At 34.9% G+C, this 16049-nt stretch overlaps 1 protein-coding gene across 2 annotated transcripts in view; it reads left to right on the top strand.

Moving 5' to 3' along the window:
* The window catches only part of PPP2R5C (protein phosphatase 2 regulatory subunit B'gamma), an 83307-nt gene extending 67770 nt beyond the window's left edge, over nucleotides 1–15537 (top strand). For both annotated transcript variants that reach the window (XM_065635996.1, XM_065635997.1), the window contains 6 exons: nucleotides 1721–1891; nucleotides 2464–2591; nucleotides 4107–4208; nucleotides 6992–7064; nucleotides 9418–9534; nucleotides 12707–15537. In XM_065635996.1, coding sequence (XP_065492068.1) covers nucleotides 1721–1891; nucleotides 2464–2591; nucleotides 4107–4208; nucleotides 6992–7064; nucleotides 9418–9534; nucleotides 12707–12838 — 723 coding nt within the window. In that variant the 3' untranslated portion in view covers nucleotides 12839–15537. The remainder of the gene's footprint in view (nucleotides 1–1720; nucleotides 1892–2463; nucleotides 2592–4106; nucleotides 4209–6991; nucleotides 7065–9417; nucleotides 9535–12706) is intronic.
* The last annotated feature ends 512 nt before the right edge of the window (nucleotides 15538–16049 follow it).

The raw sequence follows: 16049 nt of genomic DNA, 5'->3' as shown, positions 1-16049 counted from the left end.
AATTGTCATGTGAGACTTTTTGATATCTTATTAAAAAAATCTGCATAAATTTTCCAAGGCTTCATTGAGGGCATATAGTGTCTGCTTTCATGATTCAGTCATACATACATGAAAGGTGCACTGATTTTTTTCACTGAGTTGTCTGTGATGATATTAAATATTGCTTATAGTTTTTAAATAGAAAAATATGGACTTCTATGAAAATGTCCTCCATTGCATAAAACAAGAAGAGACTGCTTCTTTTCCCAAATGAGGGGAAAAATTGTTGTCTGATAAAAAGACTAATGAATGGTTGAAATTTTTAAACTATATAAGAAGACAAATATAAACTTTATTTTAAAAGAGATTTTTTCAGTAAGCCTGTACTCTTTTGTTTTTGTTTTCCTCTGGTGCTACACCTAGGACTAGGCCAACAGTCGTAGTTTTGTTCTTCATGGCTTGTTAATCTTCAACTACAAAACAAAAAGCATTTATAAGCTTCTGTATTCAAGGTTGTATTAATTTCTCATCAAAAATGTCTACATTTAAGATTGACTGCTGTGCCAGTCATTTTAAAATATTTAGCATGGTTTAAATATCCTTTGGAGGAAGATGTCTTCCTATTTGAATATTGTTTGGCACCAAATTGCCACAGATGGAAAACTGTTTTTATGCTATGGAGGGAGTAAAAAAAGTTTTAAAATCTTATATTTTGGCTTGAAAACTGAAATCTTTGAGAAAAATATAATCCTTTTATAAGAAAAACAGTTGTGTCTACTTGCATTTTCCTTAAATCAGAAATGGCTAATAGTTCGAGTTGTTATTTCTTCAATATAGCTTGGTGTATTTTTGAAGATTCTTTAATAAATTATGGTATAATTGATAACTCCACTAATAGATACATCTAAATATATTTAACTGCTAAAGTAGTATCACTTTTCAAATTTAATTTCTTCTACTTGCATATTCAGTAGATAAGAGAATTTATTTTTCAATTAGACTTCATAAACATTTTCGCACAGATTTATAGACTGTTTCTGAAGAGTTGTGAGCCGATGGGCAGACGGCTTCCTCTTGTGGCACGTTTTTATGGATCCCGTAGTTTCTTTGCCCTTTCCTCCCCAGTCCCTCCCCATTTTTCCCACTGATCTTTTGAGTGTTCGTGGTTCGCTTGGCAAAAACTGCTTCAGCAAGCTGGGTAAATCATTTAATAATCATGAAGAAAGTTAAGTCTGTGATTACAGTAATATAATGAATTAAATAAGACGTGACGTTTAAGAGTAACATGTCTAGAGTAGTCAGTCACTTATCAATTTGGGTATTTATAGTAAATCTTTTCTTAAAATATAATGGTAGAACTTAATTTCTTGAGATTTGGAGTATGCCTCCAAGCAATTAGAGACTGAAAGCTGCTATCACTTGAGTGGCAGATAATTTTCCCAATAGTATAGTAGCAAATTTGCACTTCAATTTGATGATCATGTTAAGTTAGATGTCAGCTTACTTTCTGTAGTCATTTGATTATTATTTTTGAACATATAACTTCGTATTCTGAATAAGTGTGTTTAGACCTATTAGCAGTTGTTTCTGTGACACTGAACCGTATCTCATCATTGCTGGCACATGGGACAAGAAATGAGTTTTGCATTCTCTTTAAAATATCAGGCCACTTAATTAAATATCATTTAGTGCAAGGTAAAGTCAAATTATCATGAAGATTATGTTAACTTTGTCTCTACAGGTTGTAATGGCACTGCTGAAATACTGGCCAAAGACTCACAGTCCAAAAGAAGTCATGTTTTTAAATGAACTAGAAGAAATTTTAGACGTTATTGAACCGTCTGAATTTGTAAAGGTCATGGAGCCTCTCTTCAGACAGCTAGCCAAATGTGTGTCCAGTCCACACTTTCAGGTCTGTACTTACTGAATGTACAATAGTATGAGGATTTTTAGAAAGCAGAATTGTTACTGGCATTACCAACTATTATTCACTGTAATTAATTTTATTGGTTAAAAAAAAAAGTCTTCTGTGTCAAATTTTAGGGATCCAAATGTTAGTTGTTTTATTTACTTTCAAGAGTGCAGTATGTGCATTCAAATTGGGTGATTAACTTCAGTGTTATGTCTAACATAAAAGCTTAAAAGCTCACTGGTTACCAGTACAGAAGTACCTGAACCCTTTCAGTACATTGTGTTTGCATTTCACTGCTTGTAATAGAGTTCTACAAATCATCTTTCTTTGTGGAAACATTTCTTTGCTTCATTTTCAGAGTTCATAGGTTATACTTTGAATCATGTTTCTCTCAGGGAAAAAGCAATTCTTCCATCTCCCTTTCCGTCAGCTCCATGACTCCCATTTGCACTAGAAAGAAACCCAAATCTGAGTTGCAACTTTTCTTACCTTTCCCTTATGTTTGCCAAATGTTTTGATTATTTGCTCTTTAAGAGATTGTCTGAAGTGTTTCTTTTTTCATGTCGTCTTAGGTTGCGGAGCGAGCATTATACTACTGGAATAATGAATATATTATGAGTTTAATTAGTGATAACGCAGCAAAGATTTTACCCATCATGTTTCCATCCTTGTACCGGAATTCAAAGACACATTGGAACAAGTAAGAAACACTTGTACAAATAAAACTCTGCTACTTCACTTATGTCTAGTTTTAGGCTTAAAAGCAGTTCAGATCTTTGAGTTGCTAGTTTTAACAGTGCATTGAGCTGTTTATTCTATGACATGAAAGTTGCTGGATGAGGAGGAGACTACTATTGTCAAAATTTTCAGGAAATAGTAAGAATTGAGGAAGATAGTTTTTCCTTTTTTCGTTAAGCAAGAAACAGTGTTTTAGTGCATCTAATCCATGACATATTTTTATTAATATATAGCAGGTTTCCCATTAATCTGTAGTTCAGATACTTCTAAAGGCTAACTTTGATTTCTGATTTCTAACTTCTGCTGATTTGCATTTCTTCTGCATTCTACTGGAATATGTTATAGATCAGGTCATTTTTTTCCTTCCCCCCCTTTTAGTTTGTTTTCTTTCTCCATTGACTGTTTTGACTTTTTTCCCCACAATAACATAGTACTCACACACAAAACCAGTCCTGGTCAGCTCCTTTCTGCAGCTGTTCTGCTGTAAAGTGCCTCTTTGTCTGAGCTGCAGTGCAACTGCTGGGATGGTGAGAGTGTCACCGTCTGGCGCTGGCCGAGGATCAGCAATCGATCTGCCACTAAACACAGGAAAATAACTGGAAGATAACGTGATGTTGAAGGGATTGGTTACTCTCACTGGATGTAAGAAGTAACAAATAATAAAATTCTGTTTCAGTGATACAGTTGTATGTAGGAAATGCGGATTGTTGTTGGTTGTTTTTCCCGGGCTCAAGGCCACACATTCATTTCATTCCAAGCAGAAGTTACACCACCCAGTACAGCTGCTCTCTTACTTGTAACTCACATGTATGATACAAAGTAATCATGTCACTGATTGCTATGTGGATTTAATGATCAGCAGTGGTTACAGACTGGAGCTGTAAATTACTCTGTAAAAGTGCTTCATAAACAGATTATTTTTGGTTTTTTTTTTTTTTCTGATGATTTCCACTTCACTTTTCTAACACTTTTCTTAAGAGTCCTGGCATAACTCTGTTCAAGTGAGTACTGTTGCTGCGTGGCAGTTTTCAAAATTAATGATGTCTTTTCTAGGCTCCTTTTAATCACTAACTTTTTTTTCCTCTTGAATTTGTCAGTTGCCAGTAATTTGCTTGCATCAAGATCATTTCATCTTAGATTTTTTTCTAATAACCATAGTTGGATTAGTGTCAGCAACTAAATTTCAAAACTAGTCCTGTATTGGTACATGTAGTATTAAAAAATAGGTTCAAACATCACAAGTGTAAGTGGCAAGTAGTACTATAGAGAAAGAAAACTGCATTCAAAGTTAGTAATTTTAGTACTGGTATTAGCCCTTTTGAGAGTAAACTGAAACTTCCACTAACTAGTTTTGTTCCCACTTATTCTGAAATGATGTAATTTTCCAGTTATGTAGGCTATTGGCTACTGTTGACCAGAAAAAATAGATTTCAAAGTTTAAAGTACTCTGAGTTTCAACCAGAAGTTTTACTTATAGGACAATACATGGCTTGATATACAATGCTCTGAAACTCTTCATGGAGATGAACCAAAAACTGTTCGATGACTGCACACAGCAATTTAAAGCAGAAAAACTGAAGTAAGTTTTCATGTCAGTGTGTCTGTCTCTTCTTGAGTAATTTGTTCAGAGTGCTTTAACTCTGAAAAATGACTGTGTCTTTAGCGAGAAGTTGTGCCCATTTGAACTTCTTGTTATATATGAACTGTAAAATCTCCTGAAGAATAGGATGCTTCTTGTAGTCTTTGGCCTAATACTCCTGGGGGTCACCATCTTCCTAAAAAATTAATTTTTTGTGAGAAGGACACTGCTGATTGCAGAGCCCAGTGTAAAAGATCCGTTAAACAGGTCAGTTTATGTCCTGTGTTTGTTTTAGCATCGTTTATTTGCCCAGTGTTATTTTCTTCCATGTTGTCACTCAGTTCTTCCCAAAACACTTTTCCAGTATTTTTCGGCATTGCATTGTGTGAGAGCATAAGTGCATGTTTTTCTAAAAATTACCCCAAAATAAACTTGTTATTCTGATGTAAGAAGGGGCATTTGTACATTATTTGCCAGAAGAATCCTGCTGAGCATATGTCACCGTTTAATGCAGGGCGACAATAAACCATGGCAGATGCTCTCTGTTAACCCCCTGCCCTCCCCACTAGGAAAGGTCATAGGAGGAAAAGGGAGAGAGACTTACAAGTTGGAAAAAGTTAAAAATGCTTTACTAATGCTACTAATAAATAGAGAGAATAATACAAAATATACAAAACCAATCTTGAATTTCCCGGGGTAGCACAGCGGGGGCCTGTGGTGGAACTGGGTACCCGGAACGCAGTAAACCAGAGCTGGATTCAGGGGTGCAGGGTCTGGAACTAGGCCTAGGATCACAGGCATGACGGGCAGGGTCCTGTTCAGGTGCCGCCCATGGTCAAAGAGAGTGAGACCCTCGATCTCCCACTTTTATAGGCCGTATGATGTGTATGGGATGGCATACTTAGCTGGTCAATTTTAGTCACCTGTTCTGTCCGCCCCTCCTTGCAAATACGCCCCTCTCACTTACGGCGCATGCAAAATTTATCAGTAGCCTGGGCTGCCGTAGCAATAAGTCTAAACCTGGGCCTCTTCTGCACACCATTGCTACCGTTATCAGCTCCGGAGCGAATGGTGTCTGAAAAACATGCAGCCAAATTCAGAAAAGTGCAGTTACTTAGGAGAATTGAAAGGAAAATTCACTAAAAGAGAACTGGTCTTGTTTTAAACAAAACCAGGACAGTATAGTATATTCTTGCACAGGCCAATGAACAGAGCAGGGATTTGGAAGCTAGAATTTTTCTTGTTTATGCCCCAAAATGCAGCTAAATGTTATGATCATGAAGTCACTTGTCTTTTGTTCCTCTATTTCCAGTTTTGTTAAATAGACCTAATTTTTTGAATATTCAGTATATTATAAAGCCTACTAAAGTGAGATTGAGAAGTCAAAAGTATTAATGGTTTGGCCCTCATTTTAGGGACTGAGGAGTGTAGTTAGGAAGTGGGTACTGAAAATACCTGGATTTGAATTTTATTTTTAGTTTCAAAGTGAACAGGGATCCCTTCAAGTAGTGGTTCAAATTATACACCTATTTTAAATCAATATACTGGACATAGTACAAATTCTTAATGTAGATTGATCTGCCCAAGTTTTCAAGTTCCTTATTACAGTTTAAGTAGGAATGAGCTTGTAGTATAATAAATTTTTAAGATATATGTGTGGGTTTAGAGATAACAAAAAATGAACTTTTCCTGGTTTTAAAAATACTATGTAAGTCTCTCTTCCCTCATAGCAAATAAGTAGAATCCCTTTTAAATAGGAAAGCAATCTTTTATTCTCTGGGGGGGTTTTGTGGTTTTTTGGGTAGCATTTTGTTTGTGAACTAAGGCAGGCAGAGTCACCTAATAACAAAACCAAAAAAACCCCCTCACCCTACAAGAACTTAAAAGAGGAAGACTAAAGAGTTCTTCCACCCCAGCCCAAACTTAACTGAATGGAGAGTTGGAGGCAAACCATGCGTATGCTTTAATATAACTGCCCTTTTTTTTTTTTTTTTAAATTTGGATCACCTGCTCTATGCATCGAAGCCTGAGAACATTTTTAGCACTCTTAAGCTAAAAGCTCTTTTAAACCGTACCGCCTTCCAAAGATGAGTATTCCTTCTAGTCTCTGCAATACATTGTTTATCTGTAAGAAAGAAAGGAGAAAGCCCCTAGATTTTACCATTTTGAATTACATTAGGCCTAAGGAAACAAACCTTTCCTACTTGAATTTAAAAAGGAAAAAAAAAAGAGGCATCCCATGCCATCCCTCTTGGCTTGTGACTCCCTCCTTCAGAGTGTGTTTTTGTCCATTAGTGTTCAAGTCAAAATGTCTCTGGGCGTTTTCTTTTAAACTGTTGCCTGAAGCCATTGGGCTGCCAGTAGCGATCTTCCTTTTTTATGGTCAGATACTAGTTTCTTATGTTCCAATATAGGATTAAAGTATTATAAACAACAAACACACTTTCAACATAGATCAAGACTTCTTTCTCTTGTATTTTTTACTCCTTTAACAATGTGCAGTTATTAAAGATAAACTGGTGTCAGCCACTTTGTTTTCAGGAGAAAATAGAAGCTTTTTCCCTTTTAATGTTGCTTTGCAATCATGGGGTACTGATATGATGCAAATTATCCTGTCAACAGTAAGTGATATTTTGGGCAAGAGGCTGGAAGAGGCACAGCTAAATAATTTATTCTGTTGAATTCTTCTAGTGAATTTCTTCATGTTTAAGAAAGTATACAAGTTGTAATGCAAGATTCACCAAGCTGCTTTTGCTATTTTGGTTTCTATTTTTTTTTTTCAGAGAGAAGCTAAAATTGAAGGAACGGGAAGAAGCCTGGGTTAAAATAGAAAATCTAGCCAAATCAAATCCCCAGGTATTTAGAAAAGATTAACATGTTCACGTTTAAATACTTTAGTTTTGTTAAATATCAGTGAGGGAAACAGGTCTGACTGATCATGGAAATAAAGCAATTTCACTAATTGTATTATGAAAGATATACAATAAAAGTACTTTTAAAATTTGTAACCTTTCTCTTGTGCAAGTAATTATTTTTTTAAGAGGTTTCTGAAAAGTATGATATGAAGTACTTATTCCTTTTCTTATAATAGGAGATACACTGTATTGCGGTTTGAAAAATTATTGTGCAAAATTATGGAAAATATAGAGATGCCATAATTGGTTTCTCTTGAAAAGCTGTTTTACAAACAATATGTTACAAAAGAGATCTTTCTGCAAACTGTGAGTTGACTGGTCAGTTTTCCTCTGTGTTAAGTGGATTAAAGTAATATTGTATGTTCTTGTCTGCTGCATTTGTTCTCATACTTGCATTGGGCCAGTCTTCTGGTGGACCTGCACCTTAGGTCCTTACTGAAGGGAAAACATCCTGTCAGGCGTTACTTGCTGTAACTGAGATTTTGATAAAGAAACAAAGATCCTTTAGACTATTCATTATGTCTTGAAATTATGGGAGAAGGGGATGGTTTGGCTTGTGTGTGTTTGTTTGTTTTTGCCCCCGCTACTTAATTTGCTTGGAGATTGCTGCCAGTTTTCCTTTGTCTCAATCAAACCAATTGGTGCTATGGGAAAAAAAAAAACCCAAACATTTCAGTTACTTGAGTTACAATTCAGCCAGAATTTTACAATATTGCAGCAAGAAACTTACTGTACTGTGTCTTTCCAACATTGTCTAGCTGAGTTTAAAGTGTGGAAGGTGGAGTAATGGCACTCTATAAACAGAAGTGGGACACTCACTTTATGATCTTAGTGCTATTTTGAAACAAAGTGTGTGGACATCTTTTTCTCTAAGAAGGAGAAATTTCATTTTTTTTTTTTTCCCCCTCTTGTGGCGTTGCTCAGGGTACAGTTACTAAACTGCTCAAATAAAAATTGTTAAAGTCAAACAATGTCAGTTGACAATAGATCAGTTTAAATAATCAAAAAATAACCATTCATGTGAAAGCAGCAATTGACTTTGAGTGACAAATCATTCCTCTAATCAGGCAAGCCATACAAAAGCCTTGCTTGAAGAGAACTTGATGTATGTGGTCATTTGCTGTCACAAGTTATGAACTGTTGCATGTCTGACTAAATAAGGGGATTGACTTGTAGTAGTAAAACTAGTTCTACAGTGTAAATTTCCTTTTCTTTCCAAGTAATTTTTTGTAACTGTGTATGGTTTCTGAAACTGGTTTACAAAACCTGAATACAGTATGTTCTGCATAGTATGCTTGAAGAGAGCCAGTAATTGGAAGCAGCTTAAAATAAAAATTATTAATTTGAACACTGAGTGCTTGACTGAATTGATGTAAGGTTATTAATGCTTTTAGCACTCTATATAATGGATTTTAAAGTTTTATTTTTCCTGGAATTTCTATTAATTTTTTCATTTGTCTAATTACTGACAGTTTTTGTTCAGAATTATTCCTGACTCTGCATGACACAAGAATACATTTTAAGATTTTTAGGTCATGATAATTATTAAATTCGTGCTGTAAGGTGGTTTTTGCTATTTGTCGTAACTGCATTAAATTACTGATACACTCAGATACTAAAATATTTATGAGGAAAAATGGATTTAAAAGTGTGTGTGTTTATAAATGAGTTTTGATTTCAAGACCACATACACATCTTCTGAGTTAGAATAGAATTTAAAATATTGAGATATCTGTATAGTAAGCTTTAGATACTATCCAAGTGTTTCCACAAGATGTTGTTTTTTCTTCCCAAAAGACTTTTATGGCTGTTTTACTTTGTCAAGACAGAAGAGTTTGATATTTTGGTTTAAAATTGTTTTAAATATATATTTGCCGTATTTGCCCTTTTAATATTGTGGTTTTTCTTTCAACACAAAATTGCACCATAAAGTAAAATCATTGAGTTTGGTTTGCTAAACTGTTCACAAATCACTAGACAATGTATTAATAAAGTTTCAGATAAATGATTACCACAGTAGACATTTATTACTGGCAAAATCTGAATATTTTAAAATTCAGTCTCAAAAAAATCAAAGCATATCTTTTGTATTCTGACTATTTTTCAACAGGACATTTCTGCCGGGTGAAAGTATTGGAGTTCCATTTTAAAATTTAGTAACTTGGTGCCCGGAAGCATAAGATATTGAAGCTAATCTCTAATAACTAATCATAGCATTCGAATGCTCAAATACACTCTTATTATTTAGGTATTACTACTAAGAATGATTATTTTAACACTTTGCGTTTTATTAGTACCCAACATATAGTGACACGAGTTTGCTGAACAGTCCTGTTGCAATGGAAACAGATGGGCCTTTAATTGAAGATTTGCAGATGCTGAAGAAGACAGTGAAAGAAGAGGCTTGTCAGGTAAAGCCATGTGAAGATGACAAAGTACTCTAAATTACAAATTACCTTTTTTTTTTTAAAGCAACGGTTTATCCTAGACATAAACTTGAGTTATATTTTCAGCCCTGGAACCATTTATCATAGAGTAATAAACTTCATTAGAGCTGCTACTTTAAAGTGATACTGTAGCAGCCAGGAATACAAGTGTTATTTCTGATGCCTGTGAATCTGCTGTATGGTCTCTTTTGATGTTTCTTCTACAGCAACTTTCATTTTCTTTTCACTTAGAATAGCTTTTTGTAACACTACGTGAACAATAACTATGCTTTAAGGATAGTTACAAATACGGCTAAAATCTGCCACATCATTTTCTATCTCTATATAACAGTTTTGTGTTTTCATAAGGAAAACTTATATAAAATATAGCCAGATTCTAGTGATGATATTTCTGCTTGTTATTCAAAGCCACCTTAGTGGCTTAAAGCTGTGTTTTGAAAAAATGTGTCAAGTGTTTATTTGTCTTGCCCGTTCATGGGTCTTCTTCCTCAGTCCACCATCTGTCATGTTCCATCACCTACTGCAGGGCAAGGACTCTCAGGGTCATCCCAGTCTTTTCATCTTTAGCTAATGCTTAGTGATCTTCAGGTATTTTTAATTTAACTTCAGTTAAGTGGAACCAGAAGCCTGACATTCGAACTAGAGATTTAAACTTGGAGATTTAAACTCGGAAATGGAGAGGTGCCAGGAGCATTGCAGTATCACTAAGATGTCTGGTAGCAATATCAGTAATATGAATATCTCTAAATCCAGCGAAGTTTAAGACCAAAGAAATGATCTGGAGCTGAAAAACTGGTTGAGATCAGAAATAAAGTCTGTTTACTCGAACCAGTGTATCAAACAAGACATTTAATAAAAATAAGCATATGGTCCATCTAACCTCCTACATTACTGTCTTAAAATTCCAGTGTCATTATCCTGCAAGATTAGATTATATTTTATTATTTGTCCTGTGGCATTTTGGATGAAGGTTGATATCGGAAGAAATGCTGAAATGCCTTCAAGACATGCTCAATGATTGCTGGTTTTTAAACACTTATCTCTGGAGTGGAACCCGATGCGTTATATGTAAATCTCAGTGGCTGAATTGCACACCTATCCAGAGCAACAAAGGAGATTGGCATTCCCCTGCATGGGAGTGCTGCTTAGAGCTGGTCAGTGAGGAGTGCTGGGCTGACTAAAGTTTCTAACCCCTGCCTTTCTTCAGGCCTTGGATAGCTTAGCCAGGCCCCTGTGATGGGGAGAGGGGTGTCCTTTCAATAGCTCCAGAGCCTAGAACCAGTTCTGGCAGAGAAGGGAGCATATGAGATTCTTGAAAAAAAATGAGTACTGCTTAATCTTAGAGTTTTATTGATGGTAGTGTCCATATTTTACTATGCTATTTTCTAGTGCATAACCATTTTCTTAAGATTTATGAGACTGTGGTTCACTTTCCATCCTGGCCAGAGGGAATTCAAACTCATACCTCCTAACACACTCTCTCTCTCTCTCTCCCCCGCCCCGTGTGTGTGTGTATATATATATACGCACACTAGTAGTTGGGAGAAGCAGTGAAGAACAAAGTTCCCAGTCCCAGCTGCTGGAAGGGTTTGGGCCAGTATTACACAATATAAAATACACAAACAGTAGTGGCAGCCCCAACGAAAACCAAGGACTCTGCCTAGGTCTTACTTTTTTTTCTACGAAGGATTCATCTTTAAGAGCTGTAATGCTGGGGCTATATACAGCTTCATGATAGTGTTCCAGCTGGAAAGCCAGTGCATTGCATTCCTTTGGATGAGTTTGATTTCCCCCTTAGAAGAGGTGGAGATGAAAAAGTGACACTAATGGAAAAGAAAGAAATTGTAAAGTAAATAAAATTCTGCAACTTGGGTTGGAACTGTTTAAGCATTCTTCAGCTGTGTCTCCAAGTGCATGCTTTCCTTGTTTTCCTTGCTCAGAAAGTGTGCCAGAAGTAAATGAGATGGTTAGAAGGTTATAAGCCTGTTTTTCAAAGAGAAAGATCCTGGCCTTGCAGAGCTAATAGAACAGTTTAAAACAGGGATTCTTATTGTTAGAAAAATTAGAGAAATCTATGAGAAGTATAAAGCTTGCAAGAGGATTGATAGGTCTGGGTCACCAGGCAGAAAAGGACTGGATGAGGGATTAGGGTATTGCAGAAAGAAAGCCAGATAGCATTCTTGCAACAGTCTTTGGGAGGATACCAGAGAGGCAGTTATGGATCCCTTGCTAAGTGTCATCAGAAATTGATGCTAAAATGAGGTATTATGGTTATCAGTGTAAAAAAAGGTAAGTGTAAAGGGCAGCTTAGTTTATTTTTGAAATAAAACTTTGCAAGTGATAATATGTGGAGATGTTTACAGTTTCCTTGAAAGTAAGGTTTATGCCAGAGGTTAGTGATACCACAGAATGTCCATACTGAAGAGGTGATGGAATGACTGATGAAAGTAGACCAGGAGTTTTTTTCTATACCAGACTATATAAGGGTTTTTACTGAATGCTCTTTGCTACGGTAAAATTTGACCACCACGGCTCACTAAGTTTTTGAACTTGCTAGTTAAGTTGATGGCTAAGTAAAAGCCAATCAGTTTTTAAAAGGGCATGAATAAACATCATTGATCTAACAGGCAAATTAAGTTAGGTGAGACAGGCAGGGGGACTACATAAAGATACCATTATATAGTTTCAAGGTACTCTGATAGGAATAATATCTTGTTTTGAGAGAGCATCAGTAAGATAATACAGCAGAATTTTCAGATATGTGCATAATGCAGGTAATTAGAAGCACAGAAAAAAACTTCAGAGCATTTATCTTCCATGTAGAGACATACACAACGAAAAGTGAGAAGATAGATTATTTTATTTTTTAAAATGTTATCAAGTGATAATCGTGGTAGTAATGTCATGACTGCTAATGGCTTCAAGTTTCAGTTTCTAATTTTTCTTCTGTACTTAGCAAAACAATGGTTTTGAGGCTTGAAACTGGGTGGCTGGCGGGGTAAAGAGAAAGTATAAACTTTTTCCTATATGTATTTTATTTCTTTTCCTGAAAGTGAGCATACTGATATACAATAAATATTTTGTCATTGTTTAGTAATTAATATTTTTGGCCAACTTTGTTCTATTTTTATTTCAGGCACAGAAAGATCAGAAAAAAGATCGTCCTCTTGTGCGACGCAAGTCAGAACTGCCTCAGGATATCTATACCATGAAAGCCTTGGAATCACATTGCAGAGCTGATGAATTAATATCACATGATGGGCATTAAACTATTACAGTCAAATATTATTTTGGAGGAAACGTCTTGTTTTTTTCTGGACTCAGTTCTACAGTAGAACTTACTTTTTTGTGCCATACCAATCAGTTACACACAAAGTCAAAGCTTTCTTCAACCCAGTTCTGTAGGCAATAAATTGAGTATGCAGCTCAAGATTAGTAGTTCAAACAATGGTAAATTACCCAATTCCATATGCAGAATATTAGGTTGACTGTAATCAAGTGGACACAATTTCCTGGAGGTGTTATCATAGTACCAGCCAGCTAATAACATGCAGTTTTTATAGTCCTATTTGAGAGGAGCATTCTATAAACTCTTTCCATCCAAGTGAATGACCAATAGTTGGTACTAATGATAAATGTGTGTTTTCAAAAGTAAAATTACTTCAAATATAAGTATTAAACTTTTTCTAGGATTTCTCAACTTTGTAGTTGTTTCCACATTATTGATGTCTTGTAATATACCAGCAGTTTTGAAAATACACGATTATTCTTTCGTAGTGTAAAACATGGCTTACAAATTGGTGACTTCCATGACAATCTTCAATCGTCATTCCTTTCTAAGAATTCTGTAAATTTTTTTCTCCTTTACTTAGGATAAAGATATATATATATACCATGTCCTAATACTTTATGTATATTTAAAGCCATATTTTCCAGTCTTTAGTGTATAATACAGCACCAGTATTCCAGATATGAACTGGTAGAAGAATTTTTCCTAAAATGAAAATTTGTTTACTATGACTGGGAATAGACTGAATATAAAATTTCATTTTAAGTTTTTTCAAGTTCTTTCACTCTTTTCTCCCTTATCTGAGCTTTTAATACTCAGCATTTTTCTTGGGCTCTAGGAGTTCAGTATTCTGTGGCAGATATTATGCGTGATTTCGGTTGCGTCAGTTTTTATCTGAAAGATGAGCATAATCTTTCAGGAAACACATCATCACAAGCTTATATAATAAAGTAAAATAAGAAAAAGAACAGACTTTTGAATTCCTTTTTTCTTTTTAGATGAGTCTAAGAGCTGAGGAGATAGCGACCATAATTTTACCATGAAAATACTTTTTTGTTGTAGTTGTAACGAGCACATGTGCTGCAAATACACCTCACAAGTGAACTGAAAAATGCATCTAAGTTGCTGATGAACTTCAAATGCTGCTATATATTCCACAAGATTACTTGCATGTAATGAGCTTTTTGTTGTAGATGGAAAAGCACGGGAGGAAAATCTCTTTTAAAATATAGTGCTTTGTCTTCAATATTTGATTTCTCTCAGGGTGGCCAGTATTTTAACTTACTTATCCTGCTTACAAGCTGTTTGAAATGTGTTCTGCTATTCTAAATGAGTGATTAGTTTATTTTGTCTCTGGCAGTAACATGATATAACTTAATGTTTAATGTCTTGATGCATAAAGAGATAAAAATGTGGCTTCTTTAAAAAATAGTTTTGTTTTACTTTTTAAGGAAGTATAATGTCTCCTGCATCCATTAAAAAAAAATGCGCAAAGCAGACATTCGTAGTAACCTTGTGCAGATGTAGTGCCTGCTGTTTGTTGGTTGCATTTAACATTCAATTCCCAATATTTGTTACATTGTCTATTGGAAGAAAATTGTGGGTGGTAAATATTGGCTTACAATAACTAAATTTAAAGATCAACCCAACCTTTAAGTGGAATGTCCACGACATCTGAAAACATTTCCTGTAAAACTTGAAAAAGAATATGCTTTACCATTAGGATAAACTATAGTAAAACAGTTTAAAGATGCCTTCTCCTTTTGAGGGAAAAAGGGTGCTTTTTTTAGTTGTGTAAAGCAGCGTCTATGTATTTTGATATACCATTGTTTGAACTTCCATCTTTAGCTGGTAGATTATCAGTTACCTTTGATTTTGGGTGTTCAGTATGTTTGTGCAAGAGGTTGCTGAAAGGAATTATTATGTTAACTCAAGGAAAGAAAAAAGCTGTATATCAATGTTTGATTGTGTGATGCTCAACGTATAAGAACATCTTTTACTGTCTAGATTTTATTTCTGTTCTTTATTGAAGATAAACACTCACCAAAAAGTGAAATATTATGGTATTTTTAAAGGCTGAAAGTTCACCATAAATTCATATTTGAAGTTTTGGGCCACTGAACATTTGCTTAGGCAATATTCCAAAATTCGTCACCACTAATGGTTTAGCATGTTTATTATCAATATTTATATACTACTTATAATCCTGTACTAAACCATTCTGAAACTAATACATCCAAAAAGAAGAAGAAAAAAAAAGTAGAATTTTGGTGACTGTTGTTCTTCATAAAGTTCTGTGTTTGACACCTTCTCCTGTTTCCAAAATTACACCTGTACATCAGGAATGTCAAAAGTAATATTACAAGTGTCTTTTTAGTGTGGCTTTAGTATGGCTTCATTTTAATATTGTACATACATTGTACCTTGTTTTATGGTAATAAGTAATAAAAATGTAGACTTCATATTTTGTACAGAATCGTCCTATGTACAGAATAAAAAGTTCCTAGAAACAGCAAAAATAGGTAAGTGGCACAATTATTTTTCATTAGACAATATCTGTAACATTACGCGTTAGTGGAATGTTAAGTTCAAATGTACCTACATATTTTTTAACATTTTGTAATTCCGTTTTTTGTTCTGGCATTGTTTCTGAAGAACTTCATACACCTGTCATTTAATATGCTTTTATCTAATTTTAAAACTTAAAAAAAATGGTGTATTATATGGACAAATAAAGAACATGTGAATTTTACTTGCTCATCATGAAAGTAAATTTAGCACAGGGAGTTTGGAGGTGTGTTCAGATTATCATTGTTTGCAGAATCAGCGGTACATATTAAAATAATTTCATAAATTCCACAAAAGAAAAAGAAATATGGAAGGGCCATTATTAGAAAAGGAGGAATAATGGATATTCAGTAGAAAAAGCAGACTTAAGTTTTCAAACAACTATCAGTGCTAAAAGGAATTTGATAAATCTCCAAATAGGAAAGACGCACCTTTCCTACCATAATATTTTCCTCTGTAACGCTTCTGTACTGACAGGCTTCAAGCCAAGAGGGATTATAGTGTGGTACATGGCGACATATGTAGGTGATACATGGTCAGGTGGCAAAGATACAGGAAAGAAAGTCTGCAGTAGAAATCGTCTTCCCTCTGGAATCTACAGAAGTCTTCAAAAGAACTAAGG

Source organism: Caloenas nicobarica, chromosome 5, assembly GCF_036013445.1.
Source record: "Caloenas nicobarica isolate bCalNic1 chromosome 5, bCalNic1.hap1, whole genome shotgun sequence".
Lineage (NCBI taxonomy): Eukaryota > Metazoa > Chordata > Aves > Columbiformes > Columbidae > Caloenas > Caloenas nicobarica.
This window is presented reverse-complemented; position numbering and strand designations above follow the sequence as displayed.